This window comes from Anolis sagrei, chromosome 1, assembly GCF_037176765.1.
Source record: "Anolis sagrei isolate rAnoSag1 chromosome 1, rAnoSag1.mat, whole genome shotgun sequence".
In the NCBI taxonomy this organism is placed as follows: Eukaryota; Metazoa; Chordata; class Lepidosauria; order Squamata; family Dactyloidae; genus Anolis; species Anolis sagrei.
This window is the reverse complement of record NC_090021.1, coordinates 7,448,390-7,473,931: the sequence shown is the minus strand read 5'-3', so window position 1 is coordinate 7,473,931 and position 25,542 is coordinate 7,448,390. Positions and strand designations below refer to the sequence as shown.

The window sequence follows — 25,542 nt, the reverse complement described above, 5'->3', positions numbered from 1 at the left end:
CGACTTGCAATTTCTTAAGTCGCTCCTGACATGAAAACAAACAACCCCCCCCCCCAACCAAACCTCAAATTGATATATAAAAAAGTGAAATTATGTATGTTTTTCTATCTCACAAAGGCTCTGGGCTGTTGTAGGTTTTTCGGGTTGTATGGCCATGTTCTAGAAGCATTCTCTCCTGACGCTTCGCCTGCATCTGTGGCAAGCATCCTCAGAGGTTGTGGCAAGCATACTCACAACCTCTGAGGATGCTTCCCACAGATGCAAGCGAAGCATCAGGAGAGAATGCTTCTGGAACATGGCCCCACAGCCCGAAAAACCTACAACAACCCGGTGATTCCAGCCATGAAAGCCTTCGACAATCAAAGGCTCCTTTGTGGCTTGATGGATCTGGACCACACTTGGCACACATTGCCTTCATGAGCCAACTTGAAATAATGGGGGTTTGAACAAAAATAAAACACACCTTTTGAGACCAGAGCAGAGGGAAAGGAACAAAGTGGATTGGCTGTGGCCAGGTGAAGTGTCCCTCTGTGATGCCACTGGAAAAGAAAAGGGAATGAAGCCATTTGCCTGAAGGGAAGGTGACAAGTGTATGAGGGAGGGAGGCAGGGAGGAACTAAAGAAGGAAGGAAGGAAAGGACAGAAGGAAGAAAGGATGGACTTTATTAACGTTCTGAAGTAACGTTCTGAAGTAAGATAAAATCAAATCCCTGTGTGCATTTCATTCCAGCTAATAAGCATATTTTGATATTTCAGATATTATTTTTTAAATAATATAATAGTCAGCAGAAATATACAGGTGCGAGAATATTCAGTCGGTGGATTGCCTTTACATACATGGCTGAGTCTGTCCAGGGCCAGCTTCCTAGAGAAAAGTCCTTTTTTTGCCATCCTTGGTGCTGCAGAATCAACTCACAGAGTCTCAAGAGCAATGCTAAACAAAGCAGGGGCAAAACATTGTGAATTGAATGTTGATCCATTTCAGGATAATTGTAATAGGGAAGATTCCCACATAGATCCCAAGGAAATACTTCTGAGATTTGGATTTAAAAAGCAGGAAGGCAGCTTGCCCCACTCTATCTTGACTTAGCTACGGCTACTAGCCAGGTGTCACAAGGATTTGCTACTAGCCAGGTGTCACGAGGCCCTCCAGTTTGGTTGCAGAACTTTGGAAGTGCTAACAACCTTTGCAATATTTAGTGAACCTCAGCTTTGGAAGGTGGGTTCTTCTTACCACAGAGAGGCTTTGATGATACGATCACTCTTGATGGACTTCACTTGGCAGCAGCCTCAGGAGGATATCTGCCGCCGTGACCCTCCGAGGGCAAAGCCAGAGTGACTCCATCGAAAGAGCCTAGCTCAGGCTGTCTGTGGAGGCCGTGATGGCGCTGAAGACCCGATGGAGAGGTTTCTCGAGGAACAAGGCTTTGTGAGCGGCAGCCATCTCTGCCAAGGAGGCCGGAGCATCTTCTACCAAAGAGAAGGAGAGAAAGTAACAGATGGATACCTAACAAAGGAGTTTACTGTTTTTCCTGCCCACATGTCTCGGTTTACTGCATTTCACCGCATAATAGTCTCACCCCCATTTTGGGGAGGGGTGTGTGATGAAAATTGGCATTTTTGTGTTCTTCACATAATAGTCGCAGAACCATTTCAGGCTGATCCCCTCCCCTTTTTTTCTTTAAAGGTGTTGAGATTAATTTCACAATTCAGCAGCACATCAGTTGCATAACCTCAGCGCTTTCCAGTAGCTTCTTCCTGCACAGTATTTTCAGTTAACTGCTCCCACAAACTGCAGTCAATCTGGAACTCTTTTACACTTGAGCACATGCCCGGCCATTGTCAGTTTTACTATTGTTTTCCCCTCCAATCTAGATAACACTACAAACTTACCACAGAACACGGTTATATCTTGTCTTAGCAGACAGGTTCTTTCAATCAATTACATTGAGCCTTCGACGAACAGCATCACAGCACAAGGAGAGAGAATACACTGTACACGACTTCCTTATCTACAATTCTATACAATTACACATAGCAATCTCTGATTGGTTCCCAACTCATTAACTTAACTCGGACCCAGGATTACATCATTCACAATCACCTGGACTAGGCCAGAACACATTCCCCAAATGAAGTTCTACATACAGTTAATGCATGACTCAGCATTTCCAATAGAAGCCTATTAGCAGTGCATGACTCAGCTATATTACATTACAATACATTGTAAAACCTGACAAAAGGCAAGACATTTTAAAAACTATGAACTGGAGTTCTCTGTAACTTGGATCTTCCAAAGGGCCCCATTTCAGATTTTGTCCTTCCTTTCGCGAAAGAAGGGAGGGAGGAAAATCTTCTTTCCTCCTTCCTAATTTCTCCAAGGCAAGGCAGTTTTAAAAAACACAAAGAAATGGAGCTGCTTGTTTGAGGCTGGATCACCCGCTTCCTGTCTCAGAGGTAGTTTTTTTAAAAATCGAAAATTGGAGAATCAGTTACTTTTTTTTCTAGGTTCTTGTGGGTTTTTTCGGGTTATAGGGCCATGTTCTAGAGGCATTTCTCCTGACGTTTCGCCTGCATCTATGGCAAGCATCCTCAGAGGTAGTGAGGTCAAACCCACCAAGAAAATCCAACAAATGCTCCGTTCAGCAAAGGACAAGAGGGATCCTCTCACTTCTGCAGGAGTCTCCCGGATACCATGCAGCTGTGGACAAGTCTACATAGGGACCACCAAACGCAGCATTGCCCAGATACGCATCAAGGAACATGAAAGACACTGCAGACTATTTCAACCAGAGAAGTCAGCCATAGCAAAGCACCTGATGAACCAACCTGGACACAGCAGATTATTTGAGAACACAGAAATGCTGGACCACACCAACAACCACCATGTCAGACTACACAGAGAAGCCATTGAAATCCACAAGCATGTGGACAATTTCAACAGAAAGGAAGAGACCATGAAAATGAACAAAATCTGGCTACCAGTATTAAAAAACTCAAAAATTACAACAGCAAAACATCAGAGAGGAAACAACCAGGCACATCTTAACACCTCTCAACGAAAGATTTTCCCAGGCTCAGGCAGGCCTTCAAATGCTAATGAAGGTGGTCAGTTGAAACATTCACACCTAGCTCCAGCAGAGAAGAGCTCTTTGCCCCACCCCAGCCATTCCACAGAGATATAAACCCATTGTCCTAATTCCAACAGACCTCACTACCTCTGAGGATGCTTGCCATAGATGCAGGCGAAACGTCAGGAGAAATGCCTCTAGAACATGGCCCTATAGCCTGAAAAAACCCACAAGAACCTAGTGATTCCAGCCATGAAAGCCTTTGACAATTACTTTTTTTCATCAGGTAATAGTCACACTCTCCCCTTTTTAGGTAAAAAAAGATTAAAAGTACTACTATTGTGCAATGAAATACATGAACTATTTTCACTCCTCGTTGGGTGGGTGAACTCTTTTCATTACACCAGCATTAGATATGTTTTGGTGCCTTAAATGTTTGCCGTTTCTGGGTATATATAGCTCTGGATTCTTTACAGCCACGGCACTGCACACTTTGCTAGTTGTGAGCTGAATGCTCAACTTTTTGTATCCTGTTTGTTTTCGGATGCTCTGCTATAGTTTAGGAGTTTTCCCTTAACATGTGAAATAGTCTTTTAGACATAATTTGGAAGTGCCCTGATCCTAAAAAATAAAATTAGCAGACAACAACTGCCAATTCTATTTTTTTACCATTTCCAATTCATTAAATAGATCATTGCTGCTTAAACTGTGGTTCACAGCCCCTGAGCTCAATGTTGGGATCCCGAAAAATTTGGCGACAGGAAACGTTTCTGAACGCCATCAAGTGGCGATTTTAGACATTTACACAAATCTCTTGTGCAATGTTTACAGTGCATTCTGCAAAAGATGCAGAAAATCAGACTGCTTAGCACAGTGTTTCTCAGCCTTCCTAATGCTGTGACCCCTTAGTAGAGTTCCTCATGTTGTGGTGACCCCCAACCATAACATTATTTTTGTTGCTACTTCATAACTGTAATTTTGCTACTGTTATGAATCATCATGTAAATATCTGATATGCAGGATGTATTTTCAAATCCCAAATACCCGATATTTGAATACTGGTGGGATGGGGGTGATTGATTTTGTCATTTGGGAATGTTGGAGTTGCTGGGATTTATAGTTCACCTAAAAGCAAAGAGCCTTCTGAACTCCACCAATGATGGAATTTAATCAAACTTGGCACACAGAATTCCCATGACCAAGAGAAAATACTGGGAGGGTCTTGTGGACATTAACCTTGAGTTTTGGAGTTGTAGTTCACCTACACTCAGGGAACACTGTGGACTCAAACAATGGTGGAGCTGGACCAAACTTGGCACAAATGCTCAATATGCCCAGATGTGAACACTGGTGGAGTTTGGGGAAAATAGACCTTGACATTTGGGAGTTGTAGTTGTTGGGATTTATAGTTCACCCACAATGAAATAGCATTCTGAACCCCACCAATGATAGAATTGGACCAAGCATCCCACACAGAACCCCCATGACCAACAGAAAATACTATGTTTTTTGATGGTCTTTGGTGACCCCTCTGACACCCCCTCGCGACCCCCCCCCCCCCCGGTTGAGAAACACTGGCTTGGCAAGTCTTGCAAATGCTGCTTTGTTATCAGTAAATGTTTGTTTTTTATACTCATTTTATATATCTATATACCTGGGGTTGCACAAAAACATCTCAGAACAAAAGGACCATGAGTGGATTAGAATTATAGAGTTGGAAGTGCCCCCAAGAGACATCCAGTCCATCCCCCTGCCATGCAGGAAAAGGACAGTCAAAACACCCCCAAGTGATGGCCATCCAGCCTTCGTTTAAAAAAGGAGTGTCCACCACATACAGAGGCAGAGAGTTCCACTGCTGAACAGCTCTGATCCCAGAACATGGACTGTAGGCAAGGAAATGTTCACTCTCACCTTTGCAAGAGACGGTGGCTTCCGTGGGGAGGGTGCTGACACGGTTTGCGTAAGTGAGCCTGGCCACGAATGGAAACGTCTCGCTGTCTCTAGCCAAACGGTAGCGGAATTCCAGCAAATTGCACAAGGAATTTCTCTGCAAGCCACCGTCGAGGAAATCGGCAAAATTCTCCTGCAAGCAAAGATGGGGTGCAACAGTCTGCATTTACGATGAAAGTGCAGGGGATGCTTGACAAAGAGCTTTCTCTGGTCCTCTCCACCCAGCAGGAAATGTTGGCTCTCAAGCATAAGCCAGCATCTCAGTGCTTCATGGATAAGTCTGGGAGGGGTATTCATAACCAGAGCCTAAGTTTCCTTTTTGGGAAAGTGGAGAGGATAGGTTTGACAATTTCCTTACATGTTGTGCTAGGACAGTGATTCTCAACCTTCCTAATGTCGCGACTCCTTAATACAGTTCCTCATGTTGTGGTGACACCCAAACATAAAATTATTTTCGTTGCGACTCCATAACTGTGATTTTGCTCCTGTTATGAATCGTCATGTAAGTATCTGATATGGAGGTTGTATTTTCATTCACTGGACCAAAGTTGGCACAAATATTCCATACACCCAAATTTGACTACTGTTGGAGTTGGGAGGAATTGTTTTTGTCATTTGGGAGTTGTAGTTGCTGGGATTTGACTGTTCACCTACAATCAGAGAGCATTATGTATTCCACCAACGATGGAATTGAACCAAACTCTGGCACATACAATTTATTTATTTTGAACATTTTTACCCCGCCCTTCTCAACCCCTGGGGGGACTCAGGGCGGCTTCCAATTGGCAACAATTCAATGCCGCATCATAAAATACAGAATAACAAATATAATAATTAAACATGAACATTAATAAATAAAGATTAAAACAGTATACTTATACTCTGATTAGGTATTGCCCATCTGGTGGCTGTTTAGCTAGCCATCTACTAATGATTACTCCGCTTAACTTATCCAAATCCTCTTCCATGCCATAGTCAAACATTATCAATTGTATTGTCGAAGGCTTTCATGGCTGGAATCACTAGGTTCTTGTGTGTTTTTTCGGGCTATATTTTTCGGGCTATATAGCCCGAAAAAACACACAAGAACACACATTTTTCCTGACGTTTCGCCTGCATCTATGGCAAGCATCCTCTGAGGATGCTTGCCATAGATGCAGGCAAAACGTCAGGAAAAATGCCTCTAGAACATGGTCATATAGCCCAAAAAACCCCACAAGAACCTAATTATCAATTGTCCTTTAACCTGATTGCCCGAAGGCCTGGTCCCACAGCCACGTTTTAACCTTTTTTCTAAAGGTGAGGAAGGATGACGATGATCTAATTTCCCCGGGGAGTGAGTTCTACAGGTGGGGGGCCACCACCGAGAAAGCCCTGTCCCTCGTCCCTGCCAAGCATGTTTGAGACAAAGGCAGGGCTGAGAGCTCCTCAGAAGATCTTAAGCTCCGAGGTGGGATGTAGAAGGAGATACGTTCGGACATACAACTCCCATGACCAACAGCAATTACTGGAGGGTTTGGTGGGCATTGACCTTGAGTTTTGGAGTTGTAGTTCACTTATATATAAAGAGCACTGTGGACTCAAACAATGATAGATCTGAACCAAAACTTGGCACGAATACTCAATATGCCCATATGTGAACACTGGTGGAGTTTGGGGAAAATAGACATTGACATTTGGGAGTTGCAGTTGCTGGGATTTATTGTTCACCTACAATCAAAGCGCATTCTGAACCCCACCAACAATAGAAATGGACCAAGCTTCCCACACAGAACCTCCAATGCTTTAAAGCAGGGGTCCTCAAACTTTTTTATCAGAGGGCCAGGCCACAGTCCCTCAAACTGTTGGAGGGCCAGGTTATAATTTGAAAAAAACATGAATGAATTCCTATACACACTGCACATATCTTATCTGTAGTGCAAAAAACACTACAATAACTTGAAAAATAATTAAAATAACAATTACTATAACAATAAAATAACAATAACTTGAAAAATAATTAAAATGAACAATTTTAACAAATATAGTATTTCAATGTGAAGTGTGGGCCTGCTTTTGACTGATGAGATAGGATTGTTGTTGTTGTGTGCTTTCAAGTCGTTTCAGACTTCGGTTGACCCAGAGTGAGGGCCGGGTAAATGACCTTGGAGGGCCGTATCTGGCCCCTGGGCCTTAGTTTGAGAACCCCTGCCTTAAAGGGACTTGACGGCATGAGCCTCACTTCAGCCTCCATGCGCGGAGAATGCCTGCTCTCCCCTCCCCACTTGGGAGTCTCAGAAACAGCCCTTCCCTTGGCTGAAAAGCCGGCCAATCACAGCAGATGAGGGTTTTTTGGTACGAGGATTTGCCACCTGTTTCCAAAAAAAGAAGAGAAGGAGAGGCAGAAAGATTTTCAGCCTTCTCTGCCAAAGGGGTTCCTAAGACCACCAGAAATATATATTTTCTGATGGGCTTTGGCAACCTCTCTGAAACCTCCTCCCATGGGCCCCAACCCCCAGGCTGGGAAACACTGTTAGGACATAATTTCTCCTTTCATGGAAGGAGACCTGAATTATCATTCATATAGTAAACAAGTAAGCAACTGCGAGAAGCCCAGGGAGCCAATGCTTGTATACATACAAGGTCTTAAAGAGGTTTCCTTGCTTTGTGGCTTTCAGCAATTGCATTTGGGTGGAATCTATTATAGGCAGCTTTGGTGAACCCCTTTCCTGTAGACCAGACACGGGCAAACTTTGGCTGTTCCTCCAGAGGAGCCCAAAAAGCAAAGGCGGAAGGATGGGGAGGATGTTCGGGGACTCAGTCTCCCAATCTATTCAAAACACCATCTACATTGGTCAATGACAGGCATGGGCAAAGTTTGGCCTCCCAGGTGTTTTGGACTTCAACTCCCACCATTCCTAACAGCTGAGGGGGAAAAGGAAAGGGCCTGAGGCTGTTAGGAATGGTGGGACTTAAAGTCCAAAACACCTGGAGGGAGGACCAAACTTTGCCCATGCCTGACGTAGACAGAATAGCCGAAGCGATGGCTGCATCCCTGTGTCTCTTATCAGGCTGGTCTCCTCCTACCTGTAACTGATCCACCTGGAATTTCCTCCCGGCCATAGCGTTCAGGTGGTCCGACAGCACCGACAGGAAGCGCCTGATATCCGTCTGCAGGTACTTGTGAGCGATTTGCTCTAAGGGGATGAAGGGCGGGACAGAGTGGCGCAGGATCTGGACCGGCTGCTTGATGAGAAGGTCCAGGCGATAGGAGTCCAGGTAGGTGTTTTCGAAGGCAGTGCTGAGGTGCAGGCAGGCCCCGCGATGGGTCAGCCTCCCACTGAGGCCTACGGAAGGAGACCAACAGGTCAGAATTGCACTGCAGGGGAGACGGAAACACTAGATGCAGCTGCCACTCTACAAGGAGACCCTTCTCTTGGAATGTACTGGCCGTTGATGCTGTCGCCTCCAGTCAACATATCAGCTTCTCCTTTTATTAAGGCCACCCTCCTGTCACTTCTTTCTGTCCTTATCACTGGCTCACCTATCTCGATCTTGTTGAGTGAGTGGGCTTATTAATAAAAGACCCTCCTCATAAATGTACAGCAGAGTAACTTATCAGCAGCAGCATGACCCAGCACCAGTAAATATGGGTTGCTTACCTGCAACCGTAGTTCCCCGAGTGGTCACCTGTGAATTCACACATATAGCAGTTTCTGCGCCTGAGCAGACAACTTCGGAACCTTCTAGACAGATCTGAAATTTTTTCTGGCTGTTAGTTAACCTCAGTTTTTTTCATCCGCCGCTTATGCAGCAGTTATGGAACCTCTCTCTCTCTGATTTTTGAGTAGCTTTTATTCATTTTTTCTTCTTATTAAACTGTGTTACTAGTTTTGGTTTCCGCCTGGACTACGGTACATATCAGGCTGGTCACGGCATTTAACGCCTCTTTTGTGTGTTTGTGTGTCGGGGGGGGGGGGGGGGAAGTTGATTGGCTCGCATGGATGTGCTATGTGTCTTTATCTATGGGCTTGCCTTTCCCTTCTGTGCCTCGGAGAGACATATGTTCCTACTTCACCACCACCCCCCTTGCACCAAGTGCATTAGAACTGCAGTTTTAAGCCCTGCTGTAGACCAAGCCTTCTTTACCTCAGATCATTAGAAGAGAACCACATCTAAACCTTCGGTCATATTGGAAATTGGAACTGCCGAAGAGGCCCCCTTTATTTTTACCAAAATAACCAAAAGTAATTAAAGTAACCAAAAGTGATTAAAAAAGCAAAAACACAGAGACCATAGGATACTTTTCTTTATAGAAAAATAATATGGTTGCACTGCTTACAAGACCAAGGTTTCTACAACACAAATAAAGTTCTTTATACTTCCTTCTTTGCTTCCACACTAGGCTTCTTTCTCATGCAGATAAACAGCTTCACTCTCACAGGGCCTCTCCTCACAACAAACTTAGTCAGGAACGGCGGCATGGAGGAGAGGAGGTGTTCCACTAGCCGAGGGGCCCCCATAGAGGTCGTGGTGGGAAGGAGGAGATGCGGGAAAAGGAGACCTCAATTTCGGCCAAATTTGGACCATTTATCCAAAACATTAACAATTCCAACTCGGTCTCCTAAGGTAAATTGGTGTAACCAGGTGAGCGGACCCTCTGGACTGAAGGTGGTGCTGCTGAACGCCAGATCTGTCAACGGAAAAACGGCCTGGATCCAGGACCTAATCTTGGACGAGCGGGCAGATCTGGCGTGCATCATGGAGACCTGGTTGGATGAAGCTGGAGGAGTAAATCTGACCCAGCTTTGTCCCCCGGGCTTCTCCGTGCAGCACCAACCGAGATCCGGAGGGCGGGGAGGCGGGGTCGCAGTGGTCTATAGGGATTCCATCCATCTGACCAGGTGCCCCATCCCGCAGACCGCAAATTTTGAAAGCGTCTACCTGAGGGTGGGTGACCGGGACAGTATAGGGATTCTGGTAGTGTACCGTCCACCTCGCTGCACTACAGTCTCCCTACCTGAGCTAGCGGGGGTGGTCTCGAGCCTGGCGTTGAAGTCTCAACAGCTCCTTGTGCTGGGAGACTTCAACGTCCATGCCGAGACGACCCTCACAGGCGCGGCTCAGGACTTCATGTCTGCCATGGCAACCATGGGGCTGTCCCAACAAATATCTGGCCCCACCCACTGTGCTGGACACACATTGGATTTGGTTTTCTGCCAGGGATGGGAACAGGGTGGCGGTGTGGAGGAGTTGTCCATCTCTCCGTTGCCATGGACCGACCATTTCCTGATCAGATTTAGGCTCACTGCGCCCCCTAACCTCTGCAAAGGTGGAGGACCCATTAAGATGGTCCGCCCCAGGAGACTGATGGATCCGAATGGTTTCCTGACGGCTCTTGGGGATTTTCCCGCCACCTCGGTAGGTGACCATGTCGAAGCCTTGGTGGCTCTCTGGAATGGGGAGATGACCAGGGCTATTGACATGATTGCTCCGGAACGTCCCCTCTCAAGTAGCCGAGCTAAACCAGCCCCTTGGTTTATTGAGGAGCTGGCAGCTATGAAGCGAAGGAAGAGGGAACTAGAGAGCGTGTGGCGTTCGGAACCGAGCGAGTCAAACCGAGCACGGTTTGTGTCCTTTCTTAGGGCATATGCCGCGGCAATAAAGACCGCAAAGAAAACTTTCTTTGCGGCCACTATTGCGTCTGCAAAGAACCGTACAGCGGAGTTGTTTCGGATTGTCAGAGGTCTTTTAACTCCCACCACTGCAGGTGGGAGCCCTGACAATTCGGTCGCGCGCTGTGAAGCATTTGCTCGGTTCTTCGCAGACAAAGTCGCCTTGATCCGTTCTGGGCTGGACGCCGCGTTAGATGCAGACTCCGAGAATGTAACGAGAGCACCTGCTTGTCCTATTTTGTTGGATTCTTTTCAGTTTGTGAAACCCGAGGATGTGGACAAGATACTTGGAGGAATGAGGCCCACCACGTCCATCCTAGACCCCTGCCCATCCTGGCTTCTGAGAGAGGCCAGAGGGGGATTGGCTGAGTGGGTAACAGTGGTGGTGAATGCCTCCCTTCGGGAAGGCAAGATTCCAGCGAGCCTAAAACAGGCTATTATAAAGCCGCTGTTGAAGAAGCCATCACTGGACCCCACTAAATTGGCCAACTTTCGGCCTGTTTCCAATCTCCCCTTCTTGGGCAAAGTCATGGAAAGCGTGGTGGCCTCACAACTCCAGGTATTCTTGAGAGACACGGATTATCTGGATCCGGCACAGTCTGGTTTCAGACCGGGGCATGGTACCGAGACGGTCTTGGTCGCCTTAGTGGATGATCTGCGCCGGGAGCTAGACAGGGGGAGTGTGTCCCTGTTGGTGCTCCTGGACCTCTCAGCGGCCTTCGATACCGTCGACCACGGTATCCTTCTGGGGCGCCTTGCGGAAATGGGTCTTGGGGGCATTGCTCTGCAGTGGCTCCGGTCATTTCTGGAGGGTCGCACCCAGAAGGTGTTATTGGGGGACTCCTGTTCCGCACCACAACCTTTGACTTGTGGGGTGCCACAGGGTTCCATACTGTCCCTCATGCTGTTTAATATCTACATGAAGCCGCTGGGTGAGATCATCCGGAGTTTCGGGGTGCGGTGTCATCTGTACGCAGATGATGTCCAACTCTGTCACTCCTTCCCACCTGCTACTAAGGAGGCTGTCGAGGTCCTGAACCGGTGCCTGGCCGCTGTAATGGTCTGGATGAGGGCGAACAAACTGAAACTAAATCCAGACAAGACAGAGGTACTCCTGGTCAGTCGCAAGGCCGAACGGGATATAGGGTTACAGCCTGTGCTGGACGGGGTCGCACTCCCCTTGAAGGCGCAGGTTCGCAGCTTGGGTGTGACCCTGGACTCATCGTTGAGCCTGGACCCCCAGGTTTCAGCGGTGACCAGGGGAGCATTTGCACAGCTTAGGCTCGTGCGCCAGCTGCGCCCGTATCTCGGGAAGTCTGACTTGGCCACGGTGGTACACGCTCTTGTCACATCCCGCCTGGATTACTGCAATGCTCTCTACGTGGGGCTGCCCTTGAAGACGGCCCGGAAGCTTCAGCTGGTTCAGCGCGCGGCAGCCATGTTACTAACTGGAGCGGGTGGCAGGGAGCACACAATGCCCTTGTTGTCCCAGCTCCACTGGCTGCCGATCTGCTACCGGACCCAATTCAAGGTGCTGGTTTTGGCCTACAAAGCCCTAAACAGTTCCGGCCCAAAATACCTTTCTGACCGCATCTTGGCCTACGAGCCCACGAGGACCTTGAGATCGTCTGGGGAGGCCCTTCTCTCGATCCCGCCTGCATCACAGGCACGGCTGGCGGGGACGAGGGAGAGGGCCTTCTCGGTGGTGGCCCCCCGGCTGTGGAACACTCTCCCGGCACACATTAGACAGGCGCCCTCCCTCATGTCCTTTCGAAAAAGCCTTAAGACCTGGCTGTTCGAGAGGGCATTTAATTAAGTGCTAAGCAACAAACAATACGGTAATGAGAACTGGAATGGTACAAGGAAGATGAGACTGGCTATGATTCCACTAAGAGACGAAGCGGATTTTTGTGTAGTCGGTAATTGTTGTATAGTTATATGTTGTTGATACTGGCCTTTTGTAATTGTCTTTTATGTGTACTGTACACCGCCATGAGTCGCCCGTATGGGCTGAGAATGGCGGTTAATAAGTGCATCAAATAAATAATAAATAAATAGACAGAAGTTTCACAAAGTAACTTTACACACAGCAGCCTTCACAATGGAGCTTCACACACAATTGCCCTCAACCTGGGGCTTCTCTCGCCAAAGCTTCTGAGAAGTCTACTAACACTGAGGCCTACCTCACACTGAGGCTTTTCTCCCACTGAGGCCTATCTCAGACTGAGGCCTTCCTCCCACTGGGATAAACAAACACTGAGATCATCTCATACTGAGGCCTACTAACACCCTGAGTCCCTTCTTCCACAGAGACCTCACAGACTGAGGGTTACCTAAGCTAAAGGCACACCTACTTATATTGAACTAAAGCTTTTGCTGAGTCATTGCATCCAGTAGTTCTCAGCCTGTGGGCCCCAAGGTGTTTTGGCCTATAACTCCCAGAAATCTTAGCCAGTTTACCAGCTATTAGGATTTCTGGGAGTTGAAGGCCAAAACATCTGGGGACCCACAGGCTGAAAACCACTCATTTAACCCTTTCAATGCTTGACTCACATTTTTGTAATTAAAAATATCTAGTCAATGTTTAATATTTCTGAGAAATCTCCTCCCCATTTTTGAGATCCAAAGGAACTAACAAACTGCACAATGATGCAAATAGGAAAGGCATGGGTTCGCCTAGAAGACCAGCATAAGTCAGTTTTCAGAAATTACAGAAACTGTACACTGAGGCTCAGCACATGAATATCCCCTTCTTGGGAGCCACCTTCTCTATTTTCTAATTTGTGGCACTTCTTCTTTCGTACAGACAAGTATGTAGACAGGTAGAGCGGTTTTTGGCTGGAAACAGGAGGATGCTTTGAGGCCCCAGAAAGCTAAAACCCTTTCTAATGTAGTAACTCATTTGATTCAATTTTAATGGCTTTAATTATATTCTTTTAAATGCTGAGCTGCTTCGAGAGTCCTGATTTTGGGAGGAAGCAGGATATGAAAATGTCAAATAGCAGCCACAGCCATGGAAAACCACTGCTTTGGGCCAGTCACAATCTTTCAGTCTTACAAAAAGGCAAGGACGAATCCCCTTGGAATAAATCTGCCAGAAAACCTACAGGATAAGATGACTATAGGCCAAGAGCTGACTTGACGACACACAAGAACAACAAAGACAACTATGTAGTAGTGGCTTTCTTTCTTTGTACCACTGGGGAGCGTTGGAGAGCTGAGCAGCAGGCTTTATAAAGTTCTAGCTGAAGTGAGAAGGAAGGAATTAAATTCATCTTCAAGTGAAGGAACAGAGATTCTGGGATACCCTGTGCCTTCTTATGGCTCTGTTTTCCAAGCAAAAGGTACCCAAGTCAACAAGACAAGTCTCCTAGGCCGGCTGGGCAAAGGGGAGAGTCCAAGAGATGTACCTGTTGAACTCCAGGACAGGAAAAGCCCTCTGACTGTAAAACACTACACCGTTGAATGGAAAACAATGCTTTTATTGAAGATAATTAGAAAGCAAAAAGTAAAAAGCACTTAAAGAAACAGGTAAAGCCAATTAGGTAAGAAGATAAGCAGGAGCAAAAATAGTCCAGGGTAAAGTTCAGCAAAGTCCATACAACAAAGTCCACACATCTCTAATTTAATTCAGGAAAACAGGAAACATTAATCCAAGGCATGAGAAGGCATTCATATACTCCAAGAGTCCAAAACATGAACAAGAAATCCTTAAACAAGAATCTTCCAAGCAAGGCTTCCATGAAACAAAGGATGAGAACTACACTTGATTCCAACGATGCGTCATCTGACTATATTTCCCATACTTGGAACTTTTATGCCCTCGTTAAGCTATTCCACGCACTCAAGAATTGGTTTTGTTTTATTGAGATCCCCTTATCTTTTTCTGTCCAAGCCTGGCAGACTGCCGAAGGCACTGTTCGGCCAGTCTGTTTTGACTAATTTCTTCTCGCCTATCTATCCCCCTACGAACCCCAGAGATTACTCTGGTCTGAAGACCAAAATCTGCTTGCAGTCCCTAACATCCGGACCTATCATTTGTTATCTTCTAGGCATAGAGCCTTCTCAATTGTGGCCCCTTATTTATGGAATGCCTTGCCGGTTGAAACTCGAACCATCCGAGATCGATCTACTTTTCGGAAAGCCTGTAAAACGTTTCTTTTCCAACAAGCTTTTGATGGGTGAACAATCCGCGCTATGCCTATTCTCGCTGCCTATTGTTATTGTTACGGTCATTTTAACGCTAATTGTATTGTTTTAATCTGTTTCTGTAAACCGCTCCGAGCCAAATTGGGAGTAGAGGTATACAAGTTGAATAAATAAATATTTGCTCATTAAGTCTTGCAACTGGGCCAGGTGACCAGTTGTTTTCAAGCCCCAAATCTTGGGAACCCTCTGATAGCAATTCAAGAAATTCAATACTATCTGTTGCACTCCCTTCAGGGATATTATCATGGGAAACTATGCGCAGGGGTTTCCTGGTCCTTCTCTGCATCAGTATCATTGGCCAAACCATTGCCACCTTGAAATTCATTGGCATCACTTCCCACATGCAAAGCACCCTGATCCTGAAACACAATCACAGGCTGAACCCCAACAGTACCTGTCAGATGGAAAACCCCCAGGAGGCCCTTAAGCGTCTCTGTCTTCCACTCCAAGAGGGCTTCCTGGCCGGCTTCTGTGGTATCACAACTTGTGGTGTCTTGGCCTCCAACGAGCTAAAAGAGACCAGAAGGATATAGCTTAGCTGGATAGTGTCTATATCACCCTTGGAAGAGGTAACATTGGTCTGTGTGTTTTTGTTCTTTTTATCACTTGTGGCTACTGGTGCTGGGTCACGCAGCTGCTAACTTTATTCTGCTATACATTCATGGGGAGGGTCTTTTGTTAATAAGCCCACTTGCCTAACAACTTTGTCTTGTTGTGGAAACAATTATTAGAGATAAACCTTCAGTGGAGACACCTTTGAGAGGTGCAGGTTATGACCTATAAAGCCCTAAACGGTTTATTGCATCTCCCTCTATGAACCGGCGTGAACTTTAAGATCTTTCGGGGAGGCCCTCCTTTCGCTCCCACCACCGTCAAAAGCAAGGTTGGTGGGGATGAGAGAGAGGCCTTCTCGGTGGTGGCCCCTCGCCTCTGGAACACCCTTCCTGGAGAAATAAGACAGGACCCATCCCTCCCCTCCTTTCGTAAGACCCTGAAGACCTGGTGGTTTAAACAAACCTTTGAGAACGACTAGTTCTAGCTCTGCCCCAGATACTGTTGAAATGGGCCGTATCTTCTTCTACCAATTACCCAGGTCACTCTCTTCTGTTAGGCCCTGGAAATGTACAGCCATAGACTCTACCTAATTTCCCGGGCCCTCTAAAATCTCAGTAGCCCGGCCTGGCCTTTTTAAACTGCCTTGATCAGGCATGATTATTTTAAATATATGTACTATTGTGGTTTGAATGCTTATACTGTCTTGTAAATGTTATGTTTATGCCGTTTTTCTTGTATGTATTGTTTATGTTACTTGGAAACTGCTCTGAGTCCCCTTGGGGAGATAGAGCGGTATATAAATAAACTTCCTGACTGTGAGAGCCGTTCAGCAGTGGAACTCTCTGCCCTGGAGTGTGGTGGAGGCTCCTTCTTTGGAAGCTTTTAAACAGAGGCCGGGTGGCCATCTGTCAGGGGTGATTTGAATGCAATATTCCTGCTTCTTGGCAGAATGGGGTTGGACTGGATGATGGCCCATGAGGTCTCTTCCAACTCTTTGATTCTATGATTGTGTTGTTGTTCTTGTTGTTGTTTCTTTCCCCATGATAACTCTTTCCATAGAGTTTCCCTTCCGAGGGGTAGATTTCTCATTTCCTGTTGTCTCAGCCCTGTTCTTAACTATGAGGTGCTTATAAGTGGGATGTTTGTAACTTGAGGACAATCTGTATATTGCTTTCTTGACCCTGCCCTCGACTCGTGGGTTGTATTTGGGAGAAAGGAACGACATCAATTCCACTAAGTTATACATGTTTTGGGTTGCTGTGAGATTTTCGGGCTGTATGGCCATGTTCCAGAAGCATTATCTCCTGATGTTCAATGTTTTGCATGATGCCTAAAACCCACTGGTGCTTTTGGCTCCGTGCGCATTGCGTGCTCACCTGAGAGTGACACATGCCCAGTTTGGTCTTCAGCGCATCCCTCTGACGCCGCAGCTCCTTGATTCTCCGCTTCATCCTGGTCATGTTTTCCTCCTGAGTCTTCAGTTCGCCCCTTTTCAGTGCGACTTCGTGGGCAGCAGCCTCCAGCTTCTCCAGGTGGGATAAGACGCCTGCAAAGGCAAAACAAGCCATCGTTCAAACAGTTTGCAGACAGACAGAAATCATGACATTAAAACAGGCACGGGGCAAGCTTGGGCCCTCCAGGTGTTTTGGACTTCAACTCCCGCCATTCCTAACAGCCTTGGGCCCCTTCCTTTACCCCCTCAGCCGCTTAAGCGGCTGAGGGGGTAAAGGAAAGGGCCTGAGGCTGTTAGGAATGGTGGGAGTTGAAGTCCAAAACACCTGGAAGGCCGAAGCTTGCCTCATACCTGATCTATATGCTGCTTGCAATGCTGCACCCCTCATTTGCCCCTGGGAACTGACCCAGGCCCCACCAAGTTGGGATTGCATTGTATTATACAAAGGGGCAGCCACAATTCAAGAATGATATGGGAAAGCTGGAAGTTGTTCAGAAGGACAAGAAAAATGCTCAAAGGTCTGGAAGCCAAGCCCTCAAGAACGCAAAACAGAATATTGGAGGACAGGAAAAGGGATTTAAGGATGGGCTCAAAGCCAACCTTAAAAACTGTGGCATAGACGCTGAGAACTAGGAAGCCCTGCCCCTTGAGCGCTCCAGCTGGAGGTCAGCTGTGATCAGGAGTGCTGCAGAATTTGAAGAGGCATGAATGGAGGGTGAAAGAGAGAAACGTGCCAAGAGGAAGGCGCGTCAAGCCAACCCTGACCCACCGCCAGTACACCGAGTTTGAAGACAATCCTACTCAGACAACGAGGGATCGCCTAAGTAAGTAAGTAACTGAGTATATTTGGCTTGGCAAAAAGAAGGCTGAGAGGGGACAGGATAGCCATAGCCATGTGTAAATAAATAAATTTATTTATCTATTTACTATATTTATATACTGCTCCGAGTCGCCTCTGGGCTGAGCGGAATGGTATATAAATATCTATATAAATAAAAATGTAATATTTGTTTGTGGGATTAACATAACTAAGAAAACCACTGAATGAATTGACACCAATTTGGACACAATACACCTATCAGCCCAACGAGTGACCATCACTCATAAAAACACTAAAAAACACAGCGGAAGGGACTTAAAAAGCCAAAAAAAAAAAAAAAATCAAAAAGATGCTACAAGCGCATGTGCAAAAACGACTCCCCGGCAAACAAAACACACAATAGCATATCCACACTCTCTTCTGGACTACTGGACTACAGCTCCCAGCATCCCCTAGACCAGGCCCTTTAGGAGAGGAGGGTGATCCAAATGCACTGCTTCCAAGATGCAAGCTTTTTTCTCCTTGGATTTCTTTTGAGAGCATCCCAATCACTGCATAATTCCAATGTCTTATTCCTGGACTGCAACTCCCAGCAGTCCTCCAGATAGATAACACAGATAGATTAGATAGAGATAGATAGATAGATAGGTAGGTAGACAGGAGGGCTGTTGGGAGTTGCAGTGCAAGAATAGGTAGAGAAGGAAGAAAGGGGAGAAAGAGGAAGGGAAAGAAAAGGTGGAGGAGATGGAAGGAAAGAAGAAAGAAAGGAAGGAAGGAAGGAAGGAAGGAAGGAAGGAGAGAGAGAAAGAAAGAAAGAAAGAAAGGAAAGAGGGAGGGAAGCAAGAAGAGAAAGAAAGAAAGAAGAAAAAGATGGAGGGAAGGTTGGCTACAGCATTGCACGGTAGGTACAGCTAGTAGTAAATAAATAAATATCAGAAATCATGTCATATTGAGAAGCAAGGAGCAAGGTTGTTTTCTGCTGCTCTAGAGACTTGGACACAATGCAGCAATGGATTCAAATGGCAGGAGATGCAAACTAAACATTAGGAACAACTTCCTGGTAGTTAGAGCAGTTTGATGGTAGAATATGCTGTTGTTTGGGAGTCCAGGGGAATCTCCTTCTGTTTCTTTTTAAGTTGCTAGACGGCACCTGTGCTTCGACTGGATGTTCCTGCATGGCAGAATATGTTTAGACTGAATGGCCCTTGTGCTCCTCTCCCATGAGTCTATTTTTCACAATATCTGTTCAAGTCCATATGCCAGGGGGCCTCAAACTTTTTAAACAGAGGGCCAGGTCACAGTCCCTCAAACTGTTGGAGGGCTGGATTAGAATTTGAAAAAATATGAATTCCTATGTACACTGCACATATCTTATTTGTAGTGCAAAAACCCCCCCACCTTAATACAATAATTAAAATGAAGAACAATTTTAACAAATATAAACGTATTAGTATTTCAATGGGAAGTGTGGGCCTGCTTTTGGCTGATGAGATAAGATGGTTGCTGTTGTTGTGTGCTTTCAAGTAGTTTCAGACTTAGGTAGACCCTGAGCGAGTGCCGGGTAAATGACATTGGAGGGCCATGGAGGACCCCTGCCATATGCTGACATGATGAAGATGTCAGCATCTTTTTGTAAGAGGACTCCAAAAAGATGCTGCTAAATCGAAAACAACCCCCTGTATTCTGCTGTTTGTCAACTTACCTTTCTGTAAGGAAGGTCTGTTTTCACCCATTTTCGACACAAGGTGAAGAGCGCTTCTCTGCTGGAATGGAGTTTCCTTCACTGAATGTAGGGACCTGGCACAAAGAGAAAAGAGTCAATGCTTTTACAAAGGTATTGACATTCTTACCAAAACAAATACATAGCAACTGGAATGAAACAAATCGTGCAATAGAGGCAGATGGTTAAAAACTGAACTATTGGAATCCTCATTCAGAGAGTTATGAGCATCAACTGAAATGATCTTGATACCAGATAAAAACCAACAGCTTTTTATTAGTAATATTGCATGTAATATATAATATACAATTATTATATTGTACTATATTAGTATACTACAATATATAGAATACACTACCTATATATGTGTGTGTATGTATATACGTGTGTATATATAATCATCAGTAGTGATAATAATTATATTTAATATATTGGTATTACTATATTACAATATTATAATATATATTATATTGCATCATTATTAGTATTATATTTATTTATTTATTTATCGAGTCGGTGCAACCAGTCAATTATATTATATTTCTAACAGAACAAAGCAAAAAAAAAACAAAACAAAAAAAAAACACAAAAAAACAAAAAAAACAAACCCAGACAAAATACAGAATTGTGAGTTTGGTAGTTGATTAGATGTCCTTTGACCAGTATCTGGCCACTTGGAGTGCTTCTGGTGTTGCCACAAGAAGGTCCTCCATTGTGCGTGTGGCAGGGCTCAGGTTGCATTGCAGCAGGTGGTCAGTGGTTTGCTCTTCTCCGCACTTGCATGTCGTGGAGTCCACTTTGTGGCCCCTTTTCTTGAGGTTGGCTCTGCATCTCGTGGTACCAGAGCGCAGCCTGTTCAGCGCCTTCCAAGTCGCCCAGTCCTCTGTGTGCCCAGGGGGGAGTCTCTCATTTGGTATCAGCCATTGGTTGAGGTTCTGGGTTTGAGCCTGCCACTTTTGGACTCTCGCTTGCTGAGGTGTTCCAACGAGTGTCTCTGTAGATCTTAGAAAACTATTTCTTGATTTAAGTCGTTGACGTGCTGGCTGATACCCAAACAGGGGATGAGCTGGAGATGTCTCTGCCTTGGTCCTTTCACTATTGGCTGCTACTTCCTGGCGGATGTCAGGTGGTGCGATATTGGCTAAGCAGGGTAATTTCTCCAGTGGTGTAGGGCGCAGGCACCCTGTGATAATGTGGCATGTCTCATTAAGAGCCACATCCACTGTTTTAGTGTGGTGAGATGTGTTCCACACTGGGCATGCATACTCAGCAGCAGAGTAGCATAGCGCAAGGGCAGATGGAGCAAGGGCTCCATCCATGTTCAACATCTACACAAACGACCAGCCACTGCCAGAAGGGACAGAGAGTTTCATCTATGCTGATGATCGTGCCATTACTGCTCAAGCAGGGAGCTTTGAGATGGTTGAACAGAAGCTCTCCGAAGCTCTAGGTGCTCTTACTGCCTATTACAGGGAAAACCAGCTGATCCCGAATCCATCTAAAACACAGACATGTGCCTTTCACCTTAAGAACAGACAAGCATCCCGAGCTCTGAGGATTATTACCTGGGAAGGAATCCCACTGGAGCATTGCAGCGCACCCAAATACCTGGGAGTCACTTTGGACTGTGCTCTGACCTACAAAGAGCACTGCCTGAACATCAAGCAAAAGGTGGGCGCTAGAAACAATATCATACGAAAGCTGACTGGCACAACCTGGGGATCACAACCAGATACAGTGAAGACATCTGCCCTTGCGCTGTGCTACTCTGCTGCTGAGAATGCATGCCCAGTGTGGAACACATATCACCACGCTAAAACAGTGGATGTGGCTCTTAATGAGACATGCCGCATTATCACGGGGTGTCTGTGGAGAATTTGCACTGTTTAGCTGGCATTGCACCACCTGACATCCGCCAGGAAGTAGCAGCCAATAGTGAAAGGACCAAGGCAGAGACATCTCCAGCTCATCCTTTGTTTGGGTATCAGCCAGCACGTCAACGACTTAAATCAAGAAATAGTTTTCTTAGATCTACAGAGACATTTGCTGGAACACCTCAGCAAGCGAGAGTCCAAAAGTGGCAGGCCCAAACCCAGAACCTCAACCAAAAATGGCTGATACTGGTCAAAGGACATTCAATTAACTACCAAACTTGCAAACACCAGCACGTCAACGACTTAAATCTAGAAATAGTTTTCTAAGATCTACACAGAGACACTCGCTGGAACGCCTCAGCAAGCGAGAGTCCAAAAGTGGCAGGCTCGAACCCAGAACCTCAACCAAAAATGGCTGATACTGGTCAAAGGACATTCAATTAACTACCAAACTTGCAAACACGATAAATAAATAAATATAATAATTATTATTATATAATTAAATGGTATATTAAATAAAATATTAAATATATTATTATTAAATAATATATTAAATATATTGTTATTAAATAATATATTAAATATATTATTATTATTATTAAATAATATATTAAATATTCTTATTATATTAAAACAATCCCATTCCTAATATTATATTAAACATAAATAGAAACTTGAATTCCTCACAGACCTGACGGATGGCAACGGATGCTCCAAAAAGTCAAAAAACCCGCGCGGAAGGAAGGAAAGGCCAAGCACCGGAAAAGCGTCATTCTTTCCTGACGTACGGAAGTCACCAAAGATGGCGGCGCGCGTGCTGATACAGTACGTGGTGCTGAGAGGCGACCTGCGGAGGGAGCCCTTTTCCTGGCCGATGGGGGCTACGGTGGCCCAGGCGTGCCACGCCGCAATCGCTGCCGTCCACGCGCACTACGCGCACCCAGACACAGCCGAGTACTTAGCGCAAGGCGGCAGTATGAGGACTGTAGTGCTTGAGGTGGGTGAAGGAAGAGAGGCGCATGCGCAGGGAAAAGGTGGAGGAAAAGGCGGGGCTTGGTTCCCTAGGGAACGGGAGAGCCAATAGGCGCCGCGGGGAGCGAGAGAGAGAGCCAATAGACGCCTCTTTCAACCAACTGGGGCCCTCCAGGGGTTTTGGACTTCAACTCCCACAATTCCTAACAGCCGGCACGGCTGTTAGGAATTGTGGGAGTTGAAGTCCAAAACCCCTGGAGGGCCCCAGTTGGGACTTGAGCTGTGTATGGCATATTTAATATATTAGTATTACTATTTTGCAATGTTATGATATATATTCTTATATTGTATCATTATTATACTGTATTACATTATATTATCAATATGTTGTATTATATTATATATTATTATATTATAATAAATCAATATTATATATTATATATTAGGATACTATATTGTATTATTAGCCTAACACAATATTACAATTATATAGTACTAAATTTCATATGATACATGATATTATATAATATATTATTATATTATATCAATATATATATATATATATATATATATAATATTTTATATCAATATTATATATTATGATAATACAATATATTGTATTATTAGCCTAACACAATATTACAATTATATATTACTAAATTGCATAGATACATGATATTATATATTATTATATATTATTATATTATATCAATATATATTATATTATATTATATCAATATTATATATTATATATGATAATATAATATATGTTGTATTATTAGCCTAATACAATATTACAATTATATATTACTAAATTTCATATTGCTATTATCAGTAGCAATTATATTGAATATATTAATATTACTATATTACAATATTATGATATATTCTTATATTGCATTATTATTATACTGTATTACATTATATTATCAATATGATACATGATATTATATATTTTCAATTATTATATTATACTATATCAATATTATATATTATGATAATACAATATATTGTATTATTAGCCTAACACAATATTACAATTATATATTACTAAATTTCATATTACTATTGTCAGTAGCAATTATATTGAATATATTAGTATTGCTATATTACAATATTATATATTCTTATATTGTATTAGTATACTGTATTACATTATATTATCAATATGATACACGATATTATATAATATCATATATTATTATATTATAATGTATCAATATTATATATTGTGATAATATAATATATTGTATTATTAGCCTAACACAATATTAGAATTATATATTACTAAATTTCATATTACTATTATCAGTAGCAATTATAATTAATATATTAGTATTACTATATTACAATATTATGATATATTCTTATATTGTATTGTTATTATACTGTATTACGTTATATTATCAATATGATATATAATATATTATTATATTATTATATTATAATATATCAATATTATATGTTATGATAATACAATATATTGTATTACTATATTAAAACATTATGATATATTCTTGTATTGTATTGTTATTATACTGTATTACATTACATTATCAATATGATACATTATATTATAATATATAAATATGATATATTGCGATAATACAATTTCTGTTTTCTGTTGGTCTTGGAAGTCCTGTGTGCCAATGGGATTTTGCCCTGCATGAATACGAGTCTAGTTCCTAGATCTAGGGAAGTCATGCTCTTTATGTTTTGATGATAGAACCATTTAGGCAATGACATCGATAACCCAGGAACGTAGTGGGATCTGGATCCAGAAACTGGGTTATATGGCAGTGTAGATGGAACCACAGAAATGCAGCTAATGGTTGAGGCACCAAAAGGTATGTCTATCAGTGTACTCATCATCAGTTGGCCAATCGTTATGCTAGACCAGTGGTTCTCAACCTTCCTAATGCCGTGACCCCTTAATACAGTTCCTCATGTTGCGGTGACCCCCAACCATAACCCTAACATTATGAATCGCCATGTAAATAATGATTTGCAGGATGTATTTTCATTCACTGGACCCGATTTGGCACAAATACCCGGTATGCCCAAATTTGAATACTGGTGGTGTTGGCGGGGGGATTGATTTTGCCATTTGGGAGTTGTAGTTTCTGGGATTTATAGTTAACCTGTAAACAAAGAGCATTCTGAACCCCACCAACAATGAAATTGAACCAAAGTTGGCACACAGAACTCCCATGACCAACAGAAAATACTGGAAGGGTTTGGTGCGCATTGACCTTGAGTTTGGGAGTTGAAGTTCGCCTATATCCAGAGAGCACTCTAGACTCCAACAATGATGGCTCTGGACCAAACTTGGCACGAATACTCAATATGTTCAAATGTGAAAACTCATGGGGTTTTGGGAAAATAGACCTTGAGATTTGGGAGTTGTACTTGCTGGGATTTATAGTTCACCTACAATCAAGGAGCGTTCTGAACCCCAACAATGATAGAATTGGACCAAACTTCCCACACAAAGACCCCCATGACCAACAGAAAATATTGTGTTTTCTGATGGTCTTTGGCGACCCCTCTGACACCCCGTCCCGACCCCCAGGTTGAGAAACACTGTGCTAGAGTTGTGTATGTCATGGAAACCCTGATTATGATTCTCCCTTCCTTCCTTCCTCTTAGGCCCCCGATGAGCCTGCCTTGAGTGCCTTGGCAGACACTCTGCAGCAGAATGGGATTGACCACAAGGTCTGGGTGGAGCAGCCAGAAAACATACCCACTTGCGTGGCCTTACGCCCGTATCCGAAGGAGAGCGTGCACTACCTTCTCAAGACCTTCAAGCTCCTGAAATGACCGCCTTCATTCTTCTCTAGGCACAGGACAGCATTGGCTAGGAAAAACCAGTACAACTGGGTCCTCCATGACTTATGGCAAAGCCACTCGAAGGTACATCTTCTGAAGTGGTCTTCTTCTCGGTGCAGGATGTTGGACACTATTGCAACTTCAGGCCCAGAGCTTCTGTACAACATGGTTATTAAACAGATGGCTTTTGTGCTCCTTGCAAGGCTTCTTGTATCTTTGCAGTATGCTTTAAGGCAGGGGTGTCAGGACTCATTTTCATCAAGGTCAAAATCATAGAGAACTGGAGGAGACCAAATAGGACATCTAGTCCAACCCCAATCTGAAATTATGCAGGTAAAGCACCAACAAAGCACCCCTGATAGATGGCCACCCAGCATCCAAAGAAGCTTCCACTATACTCCGAGGCAGAGAGTTCCACTGTTGAACAGTCAGAAC

The 25,542-nt window shown here is 44.2% G+C and overlaps 2 protein-coding genes across 2 annotated transcripts; one reads left to right on the top strand and one right to left on the bottom strand.

Moving 5' to 3' along the window:
- Positions 1–632: 632 nt before the first annotated feature.
- CENPO (centromere protein O) lies at positions 633–22,110 on the bottom strand. Its single transcript, XM_060782038.2, has 7 exons — positions 21,998–22,110; positions 19,415–19,509; positions 16,816–16,985; positions 15,279–15,393; positions 8,088–8,347; positions 4,983–5,154; positions 633–1,470 (listed from the first exon to the last, which is right to left on the bottom strand). The coding sequence occupies exons 2-7, from the start codon at positions 19,443–19,445 to the stop codon at positions 1,355–1,357; spliced, it is 864 nt and encodes a 287-aa protein (XP_060638021.2). The 5' UTR covers positions 19,446–19,509; positions 21,998–22,110; the 3' UTR covers positions 633–1,354.
- On the top strand, positions 22,096–25,309 carry LOC137095806 (putative peptidyl-tRNA hydrolase PTRHD1). Its single transcript, XM_067462644.1, has 2 exons — positions 22,096–22,303; positions 24,928–25,309. The coding sequence occupies exons 1-2, from the start codon at positions 22,109–22,111 to the stop codon at positions 25,096–25,098; spliced, it is 366 nt and encodes a 121-aa protein (XP_067318745.1). The 5' UTR covers positions 22,096–22,108; the 3' UTR covers positions 25,099–25,309.
- The last annotated feature ends 233 nt before the right edge of the window (positions 25,310–25,542 follow it).